This window comes from Anguilla anguilla, chromosome 4 (genome assembly GCF_013347855.1).
Source record: "Anguilla anguilla isolate fAngAng1 chromosome 4, fAngAng1.pri, whole genome shotgun sequence".
Classification (NCBI taxonomy): domain Eukaryota; kingdom Metazoa; phylum Chordata; class Actinopteri; order Anguilliformes; family Anguillidae; genus Anguilla; species Anguilla anguilla.
The window spans coordinates 60413918-60428917 of record NC_049204.1 but is presented as its reverse complement, the minus strand read 5'-3'; the positions used below and the strand labels follow the sequence as shown (position 1 = coordinate 60428917).

Here is a 15000-nt window from a genome sequence, read left to right as displayed (position 1 = left end):
CTATCATTCTCATTCTCTCTCTCTCTCTCTCGTGGTGAGATGCATCATGGGAGCTTTCATTGGAGCTTTCCCCCAGATTCCGTAGCAAGCTGGAGTTGTTTACCGGCAAACAAAGAGTTGCATCATGGGATATCTGTGTTGTTGCTGTGGTGTTTGGGGCACCAGGGGGATGCAGGCAGGACAAATTACCCCCTAAATTAGAACTGGTGTTTTGGACACCCTCACCCCCTTTTCCAAATTACACAAGAGTGCATTTAATTGTGAGAGGGAAAAAAACTACAGGAAACATAACACTTCTTTTTTATAAAACAAATAAATGTGTGTGTTTTTGAGAACCAGTGCCTCGGGAGTGCGGCTCTGCAGGCCCTGCAGTTTCCAGCGGCGATGCAGATATCTCATACGGCTGATGCGATGAGCCCTGCAGGGGGGCCAGACTGAGGCTGCCATCACAAACCGACTGCACCACCTGCTACAGGAGTCAAATCAGTGTCTTCTCATTTATTTATGATTATGACGAGACCCCCCCCCCCAGCCCAAAGGGAAACAGCCTGTCTGTTCAAGGATCCTTCGGAACTGCATTTAACAGTGATAGCCGATCTAGCTGTCGTTCCACCAAAGTGTGACTCTCTTGCTTTTTGCAGTATATACATTTTTAAGAGTTTAAGTTTTCTTCCATCCAGAAACAAAAATATAAAAAATAAATAAATGCATAAAAAAAACAATAAATGTAAATTTACTGAATAAACTGAATTTTTTTTTTTACTAAACTTGCATTAACTGTCCTTGGAGCGATGATTTCCAAATAATTGTGGGCAAGTTTTTGACTTTTGTCATTTGTTAGTTTTGTTTTTTTGACAGTAAAAAGTTCAGTAAAGTTCAGTAAATCACCAATTTTCCTTGTCAAATTGCCTGTGTGGGAACAAAAAATAAATAAAAAAATACACTTGCACTTGCAGTTATTTGCCAGTTGGCGTTAAGGGCGAGCGCTGGGTGACTCCACAGCCGTGCGTCTTTGCCGCTCGTCAGAAGGTCATAACGCCGTTCAAAAAAACCAGCCGGTCCATTGTTTGTCGTGTTCTGTGCTCTTATCGTTCACAATCGGAGTGCATTCTGGGTAGCTGTAATCTTTTAATGGGATGACATCGACTTGATTCCATCGATTACGCGCTGGCCCCGTAGGGGGAGATTTCGCAGAACCTCGGAGCGAGGGTGCGAGGCCTGTTCTGTTCGCTTCACCGATTTCCCTAAAATTACTGAAACACACTTTTTATTCTCAGATTTTCATCTCTGAATATGACTGACACCATCATTCTCTCTCTCTCTCTCTCTGTCTCTCTATCGCTCTCTCACTGTCTGTCTCTTTCTCTCTGGCTTGTTTATTGTGTGTGTGTGTATGTGAGTGTGTGTTTGCATGTGTATGATATACTGTATGTGTGTGAGTGTGTATATACAGTACTGTATGTGTGTGTGCACATGTGTCACACATACTGTATGACACATATGCACACACACATACAGTACTGTGTGTGTGTGTGTAATGTGTGTGTGTGTGTGTGTTTATGATATGTGTGTGAGTGTGTGAGTGTGTGAGTGTGTGTCCTCACAGAGATACAGTCTATCAGACAACAGGTCCTCGCAATATCATTCTGTTGTCCTGCCACACAGGCCAATACTGAGGACTACAAGAAAATGAATGAAGACTGAGTGTAATCCTCTTACCCCCACCCTGTGCACAGCTGTGAAATACACAGACAGATACACAGGAAGTTGGGTTCCTGCTGCCCCCCCCCCCCCCCCACCCCCCTCCCTCTCTCTGCATGTCCTGCACCCTATGTAGCCTCAGCAGCTGGGGAGAGAATTGGGTCAAACCTGTTCCCCATGGGCGCCTCTGTTCATGACACAAGCTGGGATTCAGATGTTCACACGACACTCCCTTAATGTCAAGCCAATGTTTTTATGTTTTTTTTTTTCCATTATTATTATTATTTTTATGTATATATAAATCTCATGGCTGATGATGACAACATAGAGTCACCGGAGTGACATAGAGTAGCCGGGGCAACATAGAGTAGCTGGGGCAACATAGAGTCACCGGGGCAGCATAGAGTCAGATCCATGAGGAAGTTGCGGTGAGATCTTCCTCAGAATTCCCTGGCTGCTGCCTGTTAATGTTGGAGAAACAGAGAGAGAGAGAGAGAGAGAGAGAGACAATCCACCCACGGTTCTCCCTGCATCCTCAGGGGGGTTTTCTCCTCCCCGCTGCTGTGCCTTGGTTGGGTCATGTTGGGCTGGGGCACGGAATTCGCGTGAAGGGCTTTCAGGTATTGGTCCTGTTTTTGGAGAGCGCAGTAAAAAAATAAATATAAAAAACGGAATGAGGCTGAACTGGGCTGCGAGCGGAGATAGTAAGGGAATCCTGCTGAGTGCAGGAAGAAACAGGCTGAGGCTGGGATTTACAGACCCACACTCTACCCTCCCCACCTCTCTGTGTGTTTCTCTTTCCCTCTCTCTGTGCCTCTCTTTCCCTCTCTCACTGTACCTCACACTCTGTCTCGCTATCTCGCTCCCTCTGTCTCTCTTTCTTCATCTGTCCCCATCTCCCTCTCTGTCTCTTTCCTAATTCTTTACTCCACAGATATGTGTACAGAGTAAATACACTCCCGTGATACACCAACAAGAAGGAAACTGTACAAAAAGTCAAACATAAACCAAAGTGGGGGGGGGGGTCCCTCATCCTGCTCCCAGATCACACCCCACCCAAAACTCAGCCGTTTCCTCTTTTTATTTATTTTGGCCTGGTGTCATTTCCTGGACAAGCCTTGCAGCATCCCACTGAGCCCATGCGCCTTGAACAAAATCTGTAAATGTACTTATTGCTGTATTTTATTTTATTTTTTTCTGTTTCGTTTTTACAGTGCAAAGTTTAACTCGTGACTGTATTTCTATCTGGGCCGAGTTGTTGAGAAGCTGAATGTGATCCGTGGCCTGCTCTGGACTGGCCATCGGTATCTCCCCAGCTAACTCACAATGTTTTCTTCAATGTTACTGGAATGTTTCCTCAATGCTGTAACATTGCCATTTCATAGTAGCAACATTTGTGAGAAGTTTTTGTCTCGCGTGGGTCCACATCTTCAGGCCTATCTCTCTCTCTCTGTTGCCCACGCCACAGGAAGCAGTGGCAAGTGGGGCGAGAGAGAGAGAGAGCATTTGTGGGTAAATACTGACTTTGTCCATGAGCTGGATCCATTGGCAAAGAGTGAACAGATTAGTCGTTAATTCTGAACCCTGTGACGTTTGCTCACTGATAGACGAGGCTGTCGGGAGAGGATGCCACAGAGCTTTGAGACCGTTAGCAGATTCATCTTATGAATGGCCTCTGCTCCCTAACTCACTGCAACGCCCCGGGCTGTCTGTGAATATCTGTCCACAGCCAGCCATCTGTATGTGTGTGTGTGTGCGTGTGAGAGAGAGAGAGAGACTGTGCCTGTGCGTTTCAGTGTGTTTGTGTGTGTCAGTGAGATAGAGCGAGAGAGAGAGACTGTGCCTGTGTGTGTGTGTGTGTGTGTGCGTGTGTGAGAGAGAGAGACTGTGCCTGTGTGTTTCAGTGTGTTTGTGTGTGTCAGTGAGATAGAGCGAGAGAGAGACTGTGCCTGTGCATTTGTGTGTGTGTGTGTGTGTGTGTGTGTGTGTGTGTTTGTGTGTGAGTGAGATAGAGCGAGATAGAGAGACTGTGCCTGTGTGTGTGTGTGTGTGTGTGTGTGTATGTGTTTGTGTGTGTGAGTGAGAGAACATTCTATCCTTGTACTTTCTTTAATTAATTTTCTTGTTTTTAGGAATGGTAAGAGAAGAAGGCTTGTATGCTAGTACACAATCACCTTCCTGATGCAAATTACATACGCAGGTTAATTACTTTTTTTCTAATCAACAAGAGCTGGAATAATCGCCCTTTTCTGAAACTGACAAGAGACAGCATAGGGTCAGGCGGACTCAATACACTTCCTCACAGATCAGAATTATTTAAATTCATAAACACTTAGCGAGGTCAGCTGGGTTATCTAAATTGCTGCATTTTTTTTGTTGTACATGGTTACGGGCCTTTTTGTGCAATTTTGTGGAGAGATATTGGAAGTACTAGAGTGCACTGCCTGCATACCAAAGTAGTTTTCATTTGGTAGCTGATCTCTCTCAGCCAGAAACATTGCTACACGCCTGGAAATTACATCACATGACCGTAAATGACATCACTCAACAGCTTTATTCTTTTTTGCTTTCAGCCTGCCGAAATGTCTCAAATGTGGGAGAGGGCAGTTTTCTCATGTTAACTGCAATGGCTAGCTTACAATGAAAGCTGCCCCTTTGGAGATGCTGAAAGCAAATGAGAGGATAAGCGTGCATCTAAAGTCCAAATTCCAGATGAAGCGATGACATGTTTTTGTCCTGGAGTCACACACCAAGTACTCTCAAAATTTCATTCCAACTTTAAAGTAGAATTTAATGCATTCCTGCACCTTCTTTGACTCTGTGTTATGTACAACTGGATTTAATCCAAAATAAAAAAAGAAGAGCCATTTCCAAAAGCCGCAGCCCTTCTGCATTGCAATCTGTGATGTCGGCTGACCTGTGGAACATTGTGTTCAGCATCCAAACAAATCAATGCCTTTGCCGTTCCCACAATGCTTTGCTGCTGTTGAACGGCGACCAGTTCGATTAAACCCTTCTTACGGGCCGGGGGCAGTCTGGGCTCGCGCTGTTCACCAGAACATGGGCCTACCGGCCTGACCTGCACTTTCCAATCGAACCGGAGAGAGACTCCCCTCACACTGCTCTCTCGAATTGAAAAACTTCATTTGCCATTTCAGCAGATGGCTTTGCATTTTAAGAAGAGGCTCTTGCACACATACAGCTAGCACGCAGCGCTACACCGACAACACAAGCACAGGCCATTTCAGACAATAGATCAACAATATAGACAACGCATTAGTTCAGTGCCAGTGCGTCTGGGCAGTTGGCAGTTAAGCTGCTGCCCCTCTTTAGCACTGAGAAGTTTAATGCCCCTCGGCCCAAATGACTTTGCTGTTCTGTTGGTCCAGGGTACCTTTTAATTTCTGCCTCATAATTGGCCCGTTTCTCTCCCTCGCGCTGCGCTTAATGGATGTAATCACATGGCGATTTGAGGCGTCGCGAACGCACGGGGAGGACGGAGGCGTGAATAATCCCTCCGAGGTGCGACGCATCTGGAAACGCGGGGCTGCGTTTTTTTTTCTGAAGTCGCCGTCCGCGGGGAAACGTTCACGGGCGGCGTCATTCTGGCTTGGCTGAGATTGGCATGTAGCGGGCGAACGGTGCCCTTCCGGGGAAAATAAATGAATAAATAAATAAATAAATAAATAAATAAAATTCAAATAATACAATTTTAAAATGGAAAACAGGGAACGGGAGCGCAAACAAACTTCAGTGACCGCTTGTACTGTGGCTTTGGGTAGCTACTTATCGGAGCCAAGTGTTTTTGTTTGTCCAATGTCAACAACAGCTGGGGGGTGGGGGGGGGGTGTGCTTGGGAATAGAGGAATAAGATTTGCCTTTGTCTAATCCTCTGATAGCATCAGCTGTGTGGGGGTGGGGGGGCAGGTTGGGTCATATCCGCGAGACGTGTCTGTCTGTGAGTGCTGGGGAGGTCTTCCTCGCCCCAAACAGTAGCACCCTCACCACCCCTCCGGCTGTTAACAAATTCAGCACCCTTAAACACCAAACCCCCGGGCTGGGGTGGAGGGGGTGGGGGGGAGGGAGACAGGGCTGTTATCTTATTCATTCATTTGTGAATTCCGTTTATTGCCATCTGTTTATTGTTTATTTTATATCTATTTATCATGGTCTTGGTTCATTATTTTGGGGGAATTGGTAAGGGGACCTGGCTCGCCCCTGATTACGCATGCGGGTCCAAGGCAACAGTTGCCTGGTTAATATGGACTTACCCACAATCCACTGGGCCTCCTGTTCTCCTTAATTGGATGGTTACGAGAGAAATGAAAAGCTGTTGACATGAAAAGCTAAATTCATTGTGGATAAGTGGCAGTCAGGAGAGCTCTACCATTGCGATTAATGTTGTTGATGTGATCCGTTCAAAGGAAAAAAACATGGTGCTGTTGTTATCTTTTGTCGCACTTTAATTTAGCTCTGAACTCACTTAATTTTACGTCCGTTAGGGTCACTGACATTGCCGTAAGGAAAGAGATTAGATTAGATTGGTTTTGTGATACACATATGAATGAGAAATTAGCCTTGTGTCCTTGTGCTAGCATGTGTGCACGTATTTGCATGACTGAGCTAAGCCCCTTTGCGTCGTCATAGACGCCTAGTAATCAGCCCTGATGGAAATTGACCACAGAGCTTTGCAATTAGAAAGGGGATTTCAATCACGAAGCTCACTGCACAGATTTTTTTTTAAAAGAAGAGGGCACGTTCTCAAGGTGCATTATGGGAATGATTTGGGATGATTGTGGCCCAGTTGTTAAATATGATATTTTATTGTTATGATTTTTGTTCTTTGCAGTAGTAGTAGTGCGTCTCTCTCCCTGTGTCCAGCTTACGACGGCGGGCTAACTGCGTATTTCCGCCGGTGTGTTCAGGCTGAGAGGGCGATCTGACTGCGTTTTTTTTCCGCCCTTGTTTCCGCCACAGGTTGAGATGTTTGGTGAAGCAGCTGGAGCGCGGCGAGGCTTCCGTCGTCGACCTGAAGAAGAACCTGGAGTATGCAGCCTCGGTCCTCGAGTCCGTCTACATCGAGGAGACACGGTGCGGCCACTTCCTCCTCCTTCACTTTCCCTCCTTTTAATATTTACAATATATATATATTTTAAAAACCTTTAAATATGCTGCATCTTCAGCCAGGACTTCAATGTTTAAAAGTGCGGCAGCTACACATACAGAAGACCATATGAAACCAAACCCAGGGCTCAAACATTGATGAAGCTCAATGTCACATTGTTGTACAGGAGTGATCACTCTACTGCCCTCTAGTGATGGGAGGACAAGGCTTCATGTGCCCATGAATGGGCGGAGCTAACACCTGCCCCCCAATCATTGGTGGAGCTGGTTCTCCACTGACACTGAAGGAGAGAATCACAGACAGCTCTCTCTAGAAAACTCCCAACTGCTAATTTATTATATAAATATATGAAGCGCAACAAGCACAGATGAGGTCCTCTCTGCCTGTGTGTGTAATCCTGACCACGGTCTTCTCTCACTGTGTGTGTAATCATGACTGTGGTCCTCTCTGACTGCGTGTAATCATGACTGTGGTCCTCTCTGACTGCGTGTAATCATGACTGTGGTCCTCTCTGACTGTGTGTAATCATGACTGTGGTCCTCTCTGACTGCGTGTGTAATCATGACGGTGGTCCTCTCTCACTGTGTGTGTAATCATGACTGTGGTCCTCTCTGACTGCGTGTAATCATGACTGTGGTCCTCTCTGACTGCGTGTGTAATCATGACTGTGGTCCTCTCTCACTGTGTGTGTGATCATGACTGTGGTCCTCTCTCTCTCTCTGTGAAATCTTGTCCACGGTCCTTTCTGGCCTGATGGACTTTCACAGCATTGAGAGATAGAGATAGAGAAGGAGAGAGAGAGCGAGACAGAGAGAGAGAGAGAGAGAGAGTAAGAGTGCAAGCAAGAGCATGTGAGAGACAGAGAGAGCAAGACACAGAGACAGAGCGTGAGAGAGAGTGAGAGCGAGCGAAAGAGAGAAAGGGAGAGAGGGCAAAGGGAGAGAGAGAATGAGGAAGGTGGGGGTGCAGCGTAACATTCCCCATGTCCCTGTCTGACTGAATATTTACTGGCGGAGATGTTAGGAAGGCTTTACCCCATTATATAATGACTGTCCTCTCTGTGATTTGATGGCTTGGTACAAGTCTTTTCACACAGTTCCCAGGAATCTCATTAACGTGTCTGTGTTTGATAAACATGTCCTTTCCACATACTCACCAGTTCATCTTTTTGCCCCCTTTACAATTAAAAAAAAAAAACATTTTATTACACACCCAGGTGATGGAATTCTACAGCCCCCTGTCTGCCCATTGAAAGGAGCTGTGTTCAAAGTCATCTCACGTTCTAATTAAACAGCATCCTTTTCCTCCTCAAAAAAGGAATGACTTACAGAGGCACAAGCCATGAATGCGTCTAGATAAAAACAAATTTAAAAGATTTAATGAAAAGATTGAAAAAGATATTATGCAAATGTTGGGTATTTCTTGGGGGGAGAAAAAACAAAACGTTATTTACCGTTACCTGCTGAACTGAGGGATTATGGTCCTCAGCTGTTGTGACAGATATAATCAAGGCTGGGGACACAGCACTGACTTTAGGAGTCTGTCCATAGTAACTGAATGTGTAAATGAGTATGATCATGTAAATTAATTAATTGAATTTAAATGATGTAACGCTAGAAAAGGCCCTCCTTTAAAAATAAACAGCTGATTTGTGGGCCATATCAGAGAATAGGCAATGCTGTTTTTTTCGACTTCTGAAAATGGCATAATTTCGCATGCCATTTTCTTGAAGTTAAAAGGGAAAGTCTTCTATCTGAAAGACGTGATATGACATATTCAAATGCTCCATATTTTTGTGCGCTGATTGCACGTCCCTTCCCTACTTGCGTGATTCGCAGACACAATCAGGTTTACGGTTCCTGGGTAGAATCAGGAATGAGTCCTCTGCGCCATCACGCCATCAAAGATATGCAGGCATTAAATTCAGATTGGATTGGATATTCAGATCGGTTTTGATGTCACTGTCTTTGACTGTGAATTCCTGGAATTGCCAGAGAATTCCTCTTGTATAAACTTCTGCTTAAAAAATAAAAAACAAACAATCACAGGCTATTTGTGAGTGGATGTAAATAGTCTGTGATTGGTTGTGGAGTTATGCTGGAGGCTGTGATTGGTTGTGAGGTCTGTGATGCCGCCCCCCTGTGGCAGGCGGCTGGTGGACACGGAGGATGAGCTCAGCGACATCCAGTCGGACTCGGTGCCCTCGGAGGTCCGTGATTGGCTGGCCTCCACCTTCACGCGGCAGATGGGGCTGATGTTGCGGCGGACGGAGGAGAAGCCGCGGTTCAGGAGCATCGTGCACGCCGTGCAGGCTGGGATATTCGTGGAGAGGTGAGTACAGGTGCACAGGCGTGTGTGGGTACAGGTACACAGGTGTGTGTGTGTGAGTACAGGTGCACAGGTGTGGCCGCCCGGCCAGTTGGGGATGGAATGAGATCACACAGTCAGGCAGGGATACTATGGCCTTACCACCTTATGGTCACCTCATTATAGTCACCTTGTTATGGTCACCACATTATAGTCATCTTGTTATGGTAACCTTGTTATGGTTACCTCGTTATGATCACCTCCTTATAGTCATGTTGTTATGGTAACATCATTATGATCACCTCCTTATAGTCACCTTGTTATGGTAACCTCATTATGATCACCTCCTTATAGTCACCTTGTTATGGTAACCTCATTATGATCACCTCCTTATAGTCACCTTGTTATGGTAACCTTGTTATGGTTACCTCGTTATGGTCACCTGACTGTGGTCACTATGGTTACCTCGTTATGGTCACCTGACTGTGGTCACTATGGTTACCTCGTTATGGTCGTCTCATTATGGTTACCTCGTTACGGTCACCTGACTATGGTCATTATGGTGTGTTGCCTCTCTTGGCCTGCTGGGTGGTGATGTACATTTTATCGAATGACTTGTGATTCAGGGGCTTCTCCTGCTCTGGTGCGTGATATACACACGCACCTTGCGGGCTTATGGGTTTGTGTATATAAAAAGGAATTGATAATTTAAGTTTATTCCTGTTGTACTCCACAAAAGAAAAGGTAGTTTCAAGGTTTTAAAAATATGACATTAACGCTGGAGGCGGGATATGGCTGTCAAATAACACGGCTGTTTTACAGCTCCCAAACTGCAATAAACCGGCAGACACCGGTGGCACTTTACTGCTCAGATACCACATAATTTGAATCATTTCTGTAGCATTGCTTTGTTTCCCCCCCCCCCCATTGCGTGTAATGATTCATGCATCCTGGGCAAGTAACGGCAGCTTAAAATTTTATTGTTGTCATGCATCCAGTTATTGCCCGTCCATCATTCCCAGCTGCCAGGTGAAGAACAACGTGGCTCCCATCCCGAATGAGATTTTCCGCCAAAAAAAGTGTCTCCATTGTAGAGTCACGTCGGGACAATCTCTGTGGGTGCAAGGCCTTACCTCTGAGCCCCATGAGTTGATGGAGTTTAAATGGACTTTGATTAGCTTTTTTATTTGGATGAAACTTGGGGTGTTACTAGAGTCCTGTAACGCTAAGACTCCTGGTGACACCTCCGTGCTCTGTGATGTCACAGTAGCGTGTGACACGCATGCTTCCTTAGCTATTGTGACATGGCCCACGGAACTGCATACAGTTCTGTGACCTGGCCCATTATGACTTCACAGTGGAAGCCGCTGCTCTGGATGGAGCCCAGGAGCCCTTGTACAGTGTGGTGTAATCCAGCAAAAGAGCGCACGCTGTCACAGTAAAAGCTTTCAGACATGGGGGGGCTTTACCCCCTGAGGAAAACAAAAGATTAAGAGCATGTCATGTGCCTTTTATGAGGCAGATTAACAGATTCTCACCGTGTCCCTGCAAAGGCTTCCCCCTTGGTTTGTTAGTCTATTTATTTATTCATATATACTTGTAGTGCATTTTCAAGAGGAGAGCTCTGGTTGGACTTTAAATGCAGTGTTTATATCCTGCCTGCCAGAGGGATTGGATGCAGTCTTAATGTCCTGCAGTTCACACGGGGAGCTTTTAAGCACAGTGCTTAATTCACAGGGTTAATCGTGCCAGTGTTTCTGATGCTCTGTCTGTCCCACTGTCTGTCCCCCTGCAGAATGTACCGCCGGACCTCCAACATGGTGGGGCTAAGCTACCCACCCACTGTGATCGCTGTGCTAAAGGTATACACACACACACAGGCACACGCACACACACATACTCATACACATGCACACACGCACACACACTGCTCCTGCTCACTGCTCCACACTGCTGCTCTGACCACTACTCCACACTGCTGCTCTGACCACTGCTCCACACTGCTTCTCTGACCACTGATCCACACTGCTGCTCTGACCACTGCTTCACACTGCTGCTCTGACCACTGCTTCACACTGCTGCTCTGACCACTGCTCCACACTGCTGCTCTGACCACTGCTTCACACTGCTGCTCTGACCACTGCTCCACACTGCTGCTCTGACCACTGCTCTACACTGCTGCTCTGACCACTGTTCCACACTACTTCTCTGACCACTGCTCCACACTGCTGCTCTGACCACTGCTTCACACTGCTGCTCTGACCACTGCTCCACGCTGCTTCTCTGACCACTGCTCCGCCCTGCTGCTCTGACCACAATTTGTATTCTGAGCTTGCTGTGGGATGCAGCCCAGCTCTGGTAATTCAGGTGTGAGAGGAGCATTTTCCGACGAGCGCGGGCAGTTTGTACGATGTCAGACACGGCCGATTGCAGTGATCCCGCGGCTGTTGCAGTGGGGCGTGCAGATAATGGGCTGTGGGTAGCGGAGGGGGGACTCGGTGCAGATCCTTCAAATCCAGATTGATCCTTCGCCTCGCCATCTGCCCCAGTCTTAAACAGAGGGACGGGTCAGAGAGAGTTTATACAGGGGCACACGCATTCATACTCAAACAGTACACCCACGCATTCACGTACATACACACACACACACACACGCATTCACGTACATACACACACACACACACACACGCACGCATTCACACACATACACACACACCCACGCATTCACGTACATACACACACACACACACACACGCACGCATTCACATACATACACACACACACACACGCATTCACATACATACACACACACACACACACACGCACGCATTCACACACATACACACACACCCACGCATTCACGTACATACACACACACACACACGCACGCATTCACACGCATACACGCACATGCACATTCTCTCACATACGCACACACGTTCATCCACACACACGCACACACATATGCATTTGCACACATACACGCGCATTCACACACGTACACACAAATTCGAACGCATACAAGCACGTTCACACACATGCATACACACATTCACACACATGCGCACAGACATTCACACGCATACACACACGCATTTGCACATATTCACATATATTCACACACATACAGTACACATAAACACACTGAGGTGCAGCATCTAAGTAAGTTCCATTTTTGCTGGGAAAAATGATGAATGCTCCATCCGTAGTGCATGATAAATGACTTCATTTTCATGTTGACTGAAATATTCAGTCGTCACGGTTTCTGATTTTGAATCAGAGGCTTTAGCCAGTTGAACAGAGGCACTCTTTAGGGAAATGGCTTTGCATGGCTGGCTTGGTGATAAAGGACCAGAGCCTCGTTCTGGACACTTCCTAGTTTTCCGGACCTGGGTACAGGGACCAATCAGGGTCGGTGAATCGCTGGCAGTGATAGAAAGGTGGATGGTGATTGGTTGAAACAGGGTATGGAAGCCTGCTTGGACAGAACAGGTCAGCCACGTTCCAGATCTCCAAGCATGGTGGTCTTTAAGGTTTACTCCATTTACTACACATAGGTACACACACACACACACACACACACACACACATCTGCCCATCTCCATGGGAGACCCTCTCCACAGGTACAAAACATCAAAATTTGAAGATTTTAATCTTTGATATGCAGAAATAAAAAATCTCTACAGAGCTGGGTGTGTGAAACAGTAGAAAGGACTTGGCACCAGAGAGAGAGAGAGAAAGAAAGAAGATAAAAGAGAGTCGATTTAGCTTAATGTTCTATATCTAGAAAAACTGACTGTAAATTAATTGCACTGGCAATGTACTCATATTTTTAATGGTTCTGGAAACAAGCAAAAAAAAATGTTAGAAAAAAATGAAAACATGAAATTGTACGCTGTGTTCTTCCTTCTCTCATCTGAATAATTTTGCGTGTCGAATGGGAAATGTTTTTCTTTCTTCCTCTCAGAACGTGGACAGTTGGTCATTCGACGTCTTCGCCCTCAACGAGGCCAGCGGAGAGCACGCGCTGAAGTTCATTTTCTACGAGCTGCTGACCAGATACGACCTGATCAACCGCTTTAAGGTGATGTGCCATTTCTGGTTTTGGGCATTTCTGTCAGGCAAGGCAAGGCAAGGCAAGGCAAGGCAAGGCAAGTTCATTTATGTGAACTTTCAAACACAGTGGCAATTCAAAGTGCTTTACACGTGAATAAAGGACAATAAAGTCGCAGTTAAAAACATAAAAAATGCAATGATTACATAAAATGAGGGAAAAGGGGAAAGGAATGAAAAAGATAAAGACTAAAAGCAATACTGAAACTTTAAAATGACTACATCAATTCAAATAGAGAAGTTAATTTGTTTTGAAATTTGTGACCAGGCAAATCCGCAATTTGCCAGCGATATGTATTCCATGCATCCATCCATGAAGTGTCAGTTCAACTGCCATTTGGGACACCGCCTGAGTCACATCTAGGCCAACCAATCAAAATTATTCTACTGACCACCGAATCAGAATGATATGATTCTACTGACCACTGAGCTAATGCCGTGGTTTACAGACCATCAAGATAATGCCGAGCTCTCTAGACCACTGAGCTAACACTGAGCTCTATAGACAACTGAGCTAACGCCAAGCTAAAAAGACCACAGACCTTACATCAAGCTCTATAGACCACAGACCTAATGTCAAGCTCTACTGACCACTGAGCAAACGCCAAGCTCAAAAGACCACTGACCTAACGTCAAGCTCTACTGACCACTGTGTGCGTGTATTACAGATACCCATTTCAGCGCTGGTGTCCTTTGTGGAGGCCATCGAGGTGGGGTACAGCAAGCACAAGAACCCCTACCACAACCTGATGCACGCGGCCGACGTGACCCAGACCGTGCACTATCTGTTGCTCAAGACCGGCATGGTGGTGGGTCTCAGCCTTCCCAGCAGCCTCTGCTGCGGCCCAGCTCTCCGCTCACCTGCTTTCTTCACATTTGCCTGCCATTTCAGGCACCTGGCTGACAAGAGTCGGAGCTGGGCAAGACATTCTGAATGAGGGCGATCAATCAGTCAGTCAGATGATATGTTATTTTCCGCAAATCCTTTGTAAAGTAAAAATTGATTGATTGATCACTCGTGTCCAGAGCGTCTGACATGGTTTCACAAGCAGTTCCTTTATAGAGAGACCCATATATGGTGAGAGGGTTCTGTCTTCCTTTTGTATTGCAGTGGTTTTTAAAAATCGACACACTGACCTGTTTGCATATTTTTGGAGTGCAATAGTTGGTCAGGAGGTTCCTAGATCATTCCCAAGTTCCAAACACATATAATTTGTCAGTTCCCTACTGAGGTGAAAAGTCCAGGGGTCAGAAAGTAGAGGTCCTGCCATGTGTTTCTTCCACCCATGAACTCAGACAGCTGGTCTCACTAATTAATTCTACCTCCTGTCTGAAGAATTGTGCTAAAAAGAAAATCCAGGTGATTGGGACAAAACACTGGAGAGGACTTTTACTTTCTGAACCTGGACATTCCACGTACGCATTTTTTTTTTTCACGAATGACATCATAGTAGCCCCATTGTGACCTCATTGCTCTTTGCTCAAAGCCAGTTCACAGCCCTGGAAGGTTTTTCCTGTGACAAGTCATTTAAATTCCAGTCTGATTAATCTGAGCCTCCGTCCCCTTCTCACTCTGTCCGGCTGTGAGGTCTTCACCGGATTGGGTACAGGGCATTTGTGATGGATGCCCAACGGGAAAGAACCTGTCCTTGCCACGTCTCCGTGGAGCACAAATCATGTGACATAATAATTTGTGATCTTTTGGACTGCATTCATAAAACATCTGCAGTCAAAGTTTTTTTTTTCTTCATCAT

The 15000-nt window shown here is 45.9% G+C and overlaps 1 protein-coding gene across 5 annotated transcripts in view; it reads left to right on the top strand.

The window, feature by feature from the left end:
- Positions 1 to 15000, top strand: part of pde1ca (phosphodiesterase 1C, calmodulin-dependent a) — a 112380-nt gene that overhangs the window by 71898 nt on the left and 25482 nt on the right. For all 5 annotated transcript variants that reach the window (XM_035413917.1, XM_035413919.1, XM_035413921.1 and 2 more), the window contains 5 exons: positions 6679 to 6792; positions 8975 to 9157; positions 10929 to 10995; positions 13101 to 13217; positions 13915 to 14055. In XM_035413917.1, coding sequence (XP_035269808.1) covers positions 6679 to 6792; positions 8975 to 9157; positions 10929 to 10995; positions 13101 to 13217; positions 13915 to 14055 — 622 coding nt within the window. The remainder of the gene's footprint in view (positions 1 to 6678; positions 6793 to 8974; positions 9158 to 10928; positions 10996 to 13100; positions 13218 to 13914; positions 14056 to 15000) is intronic.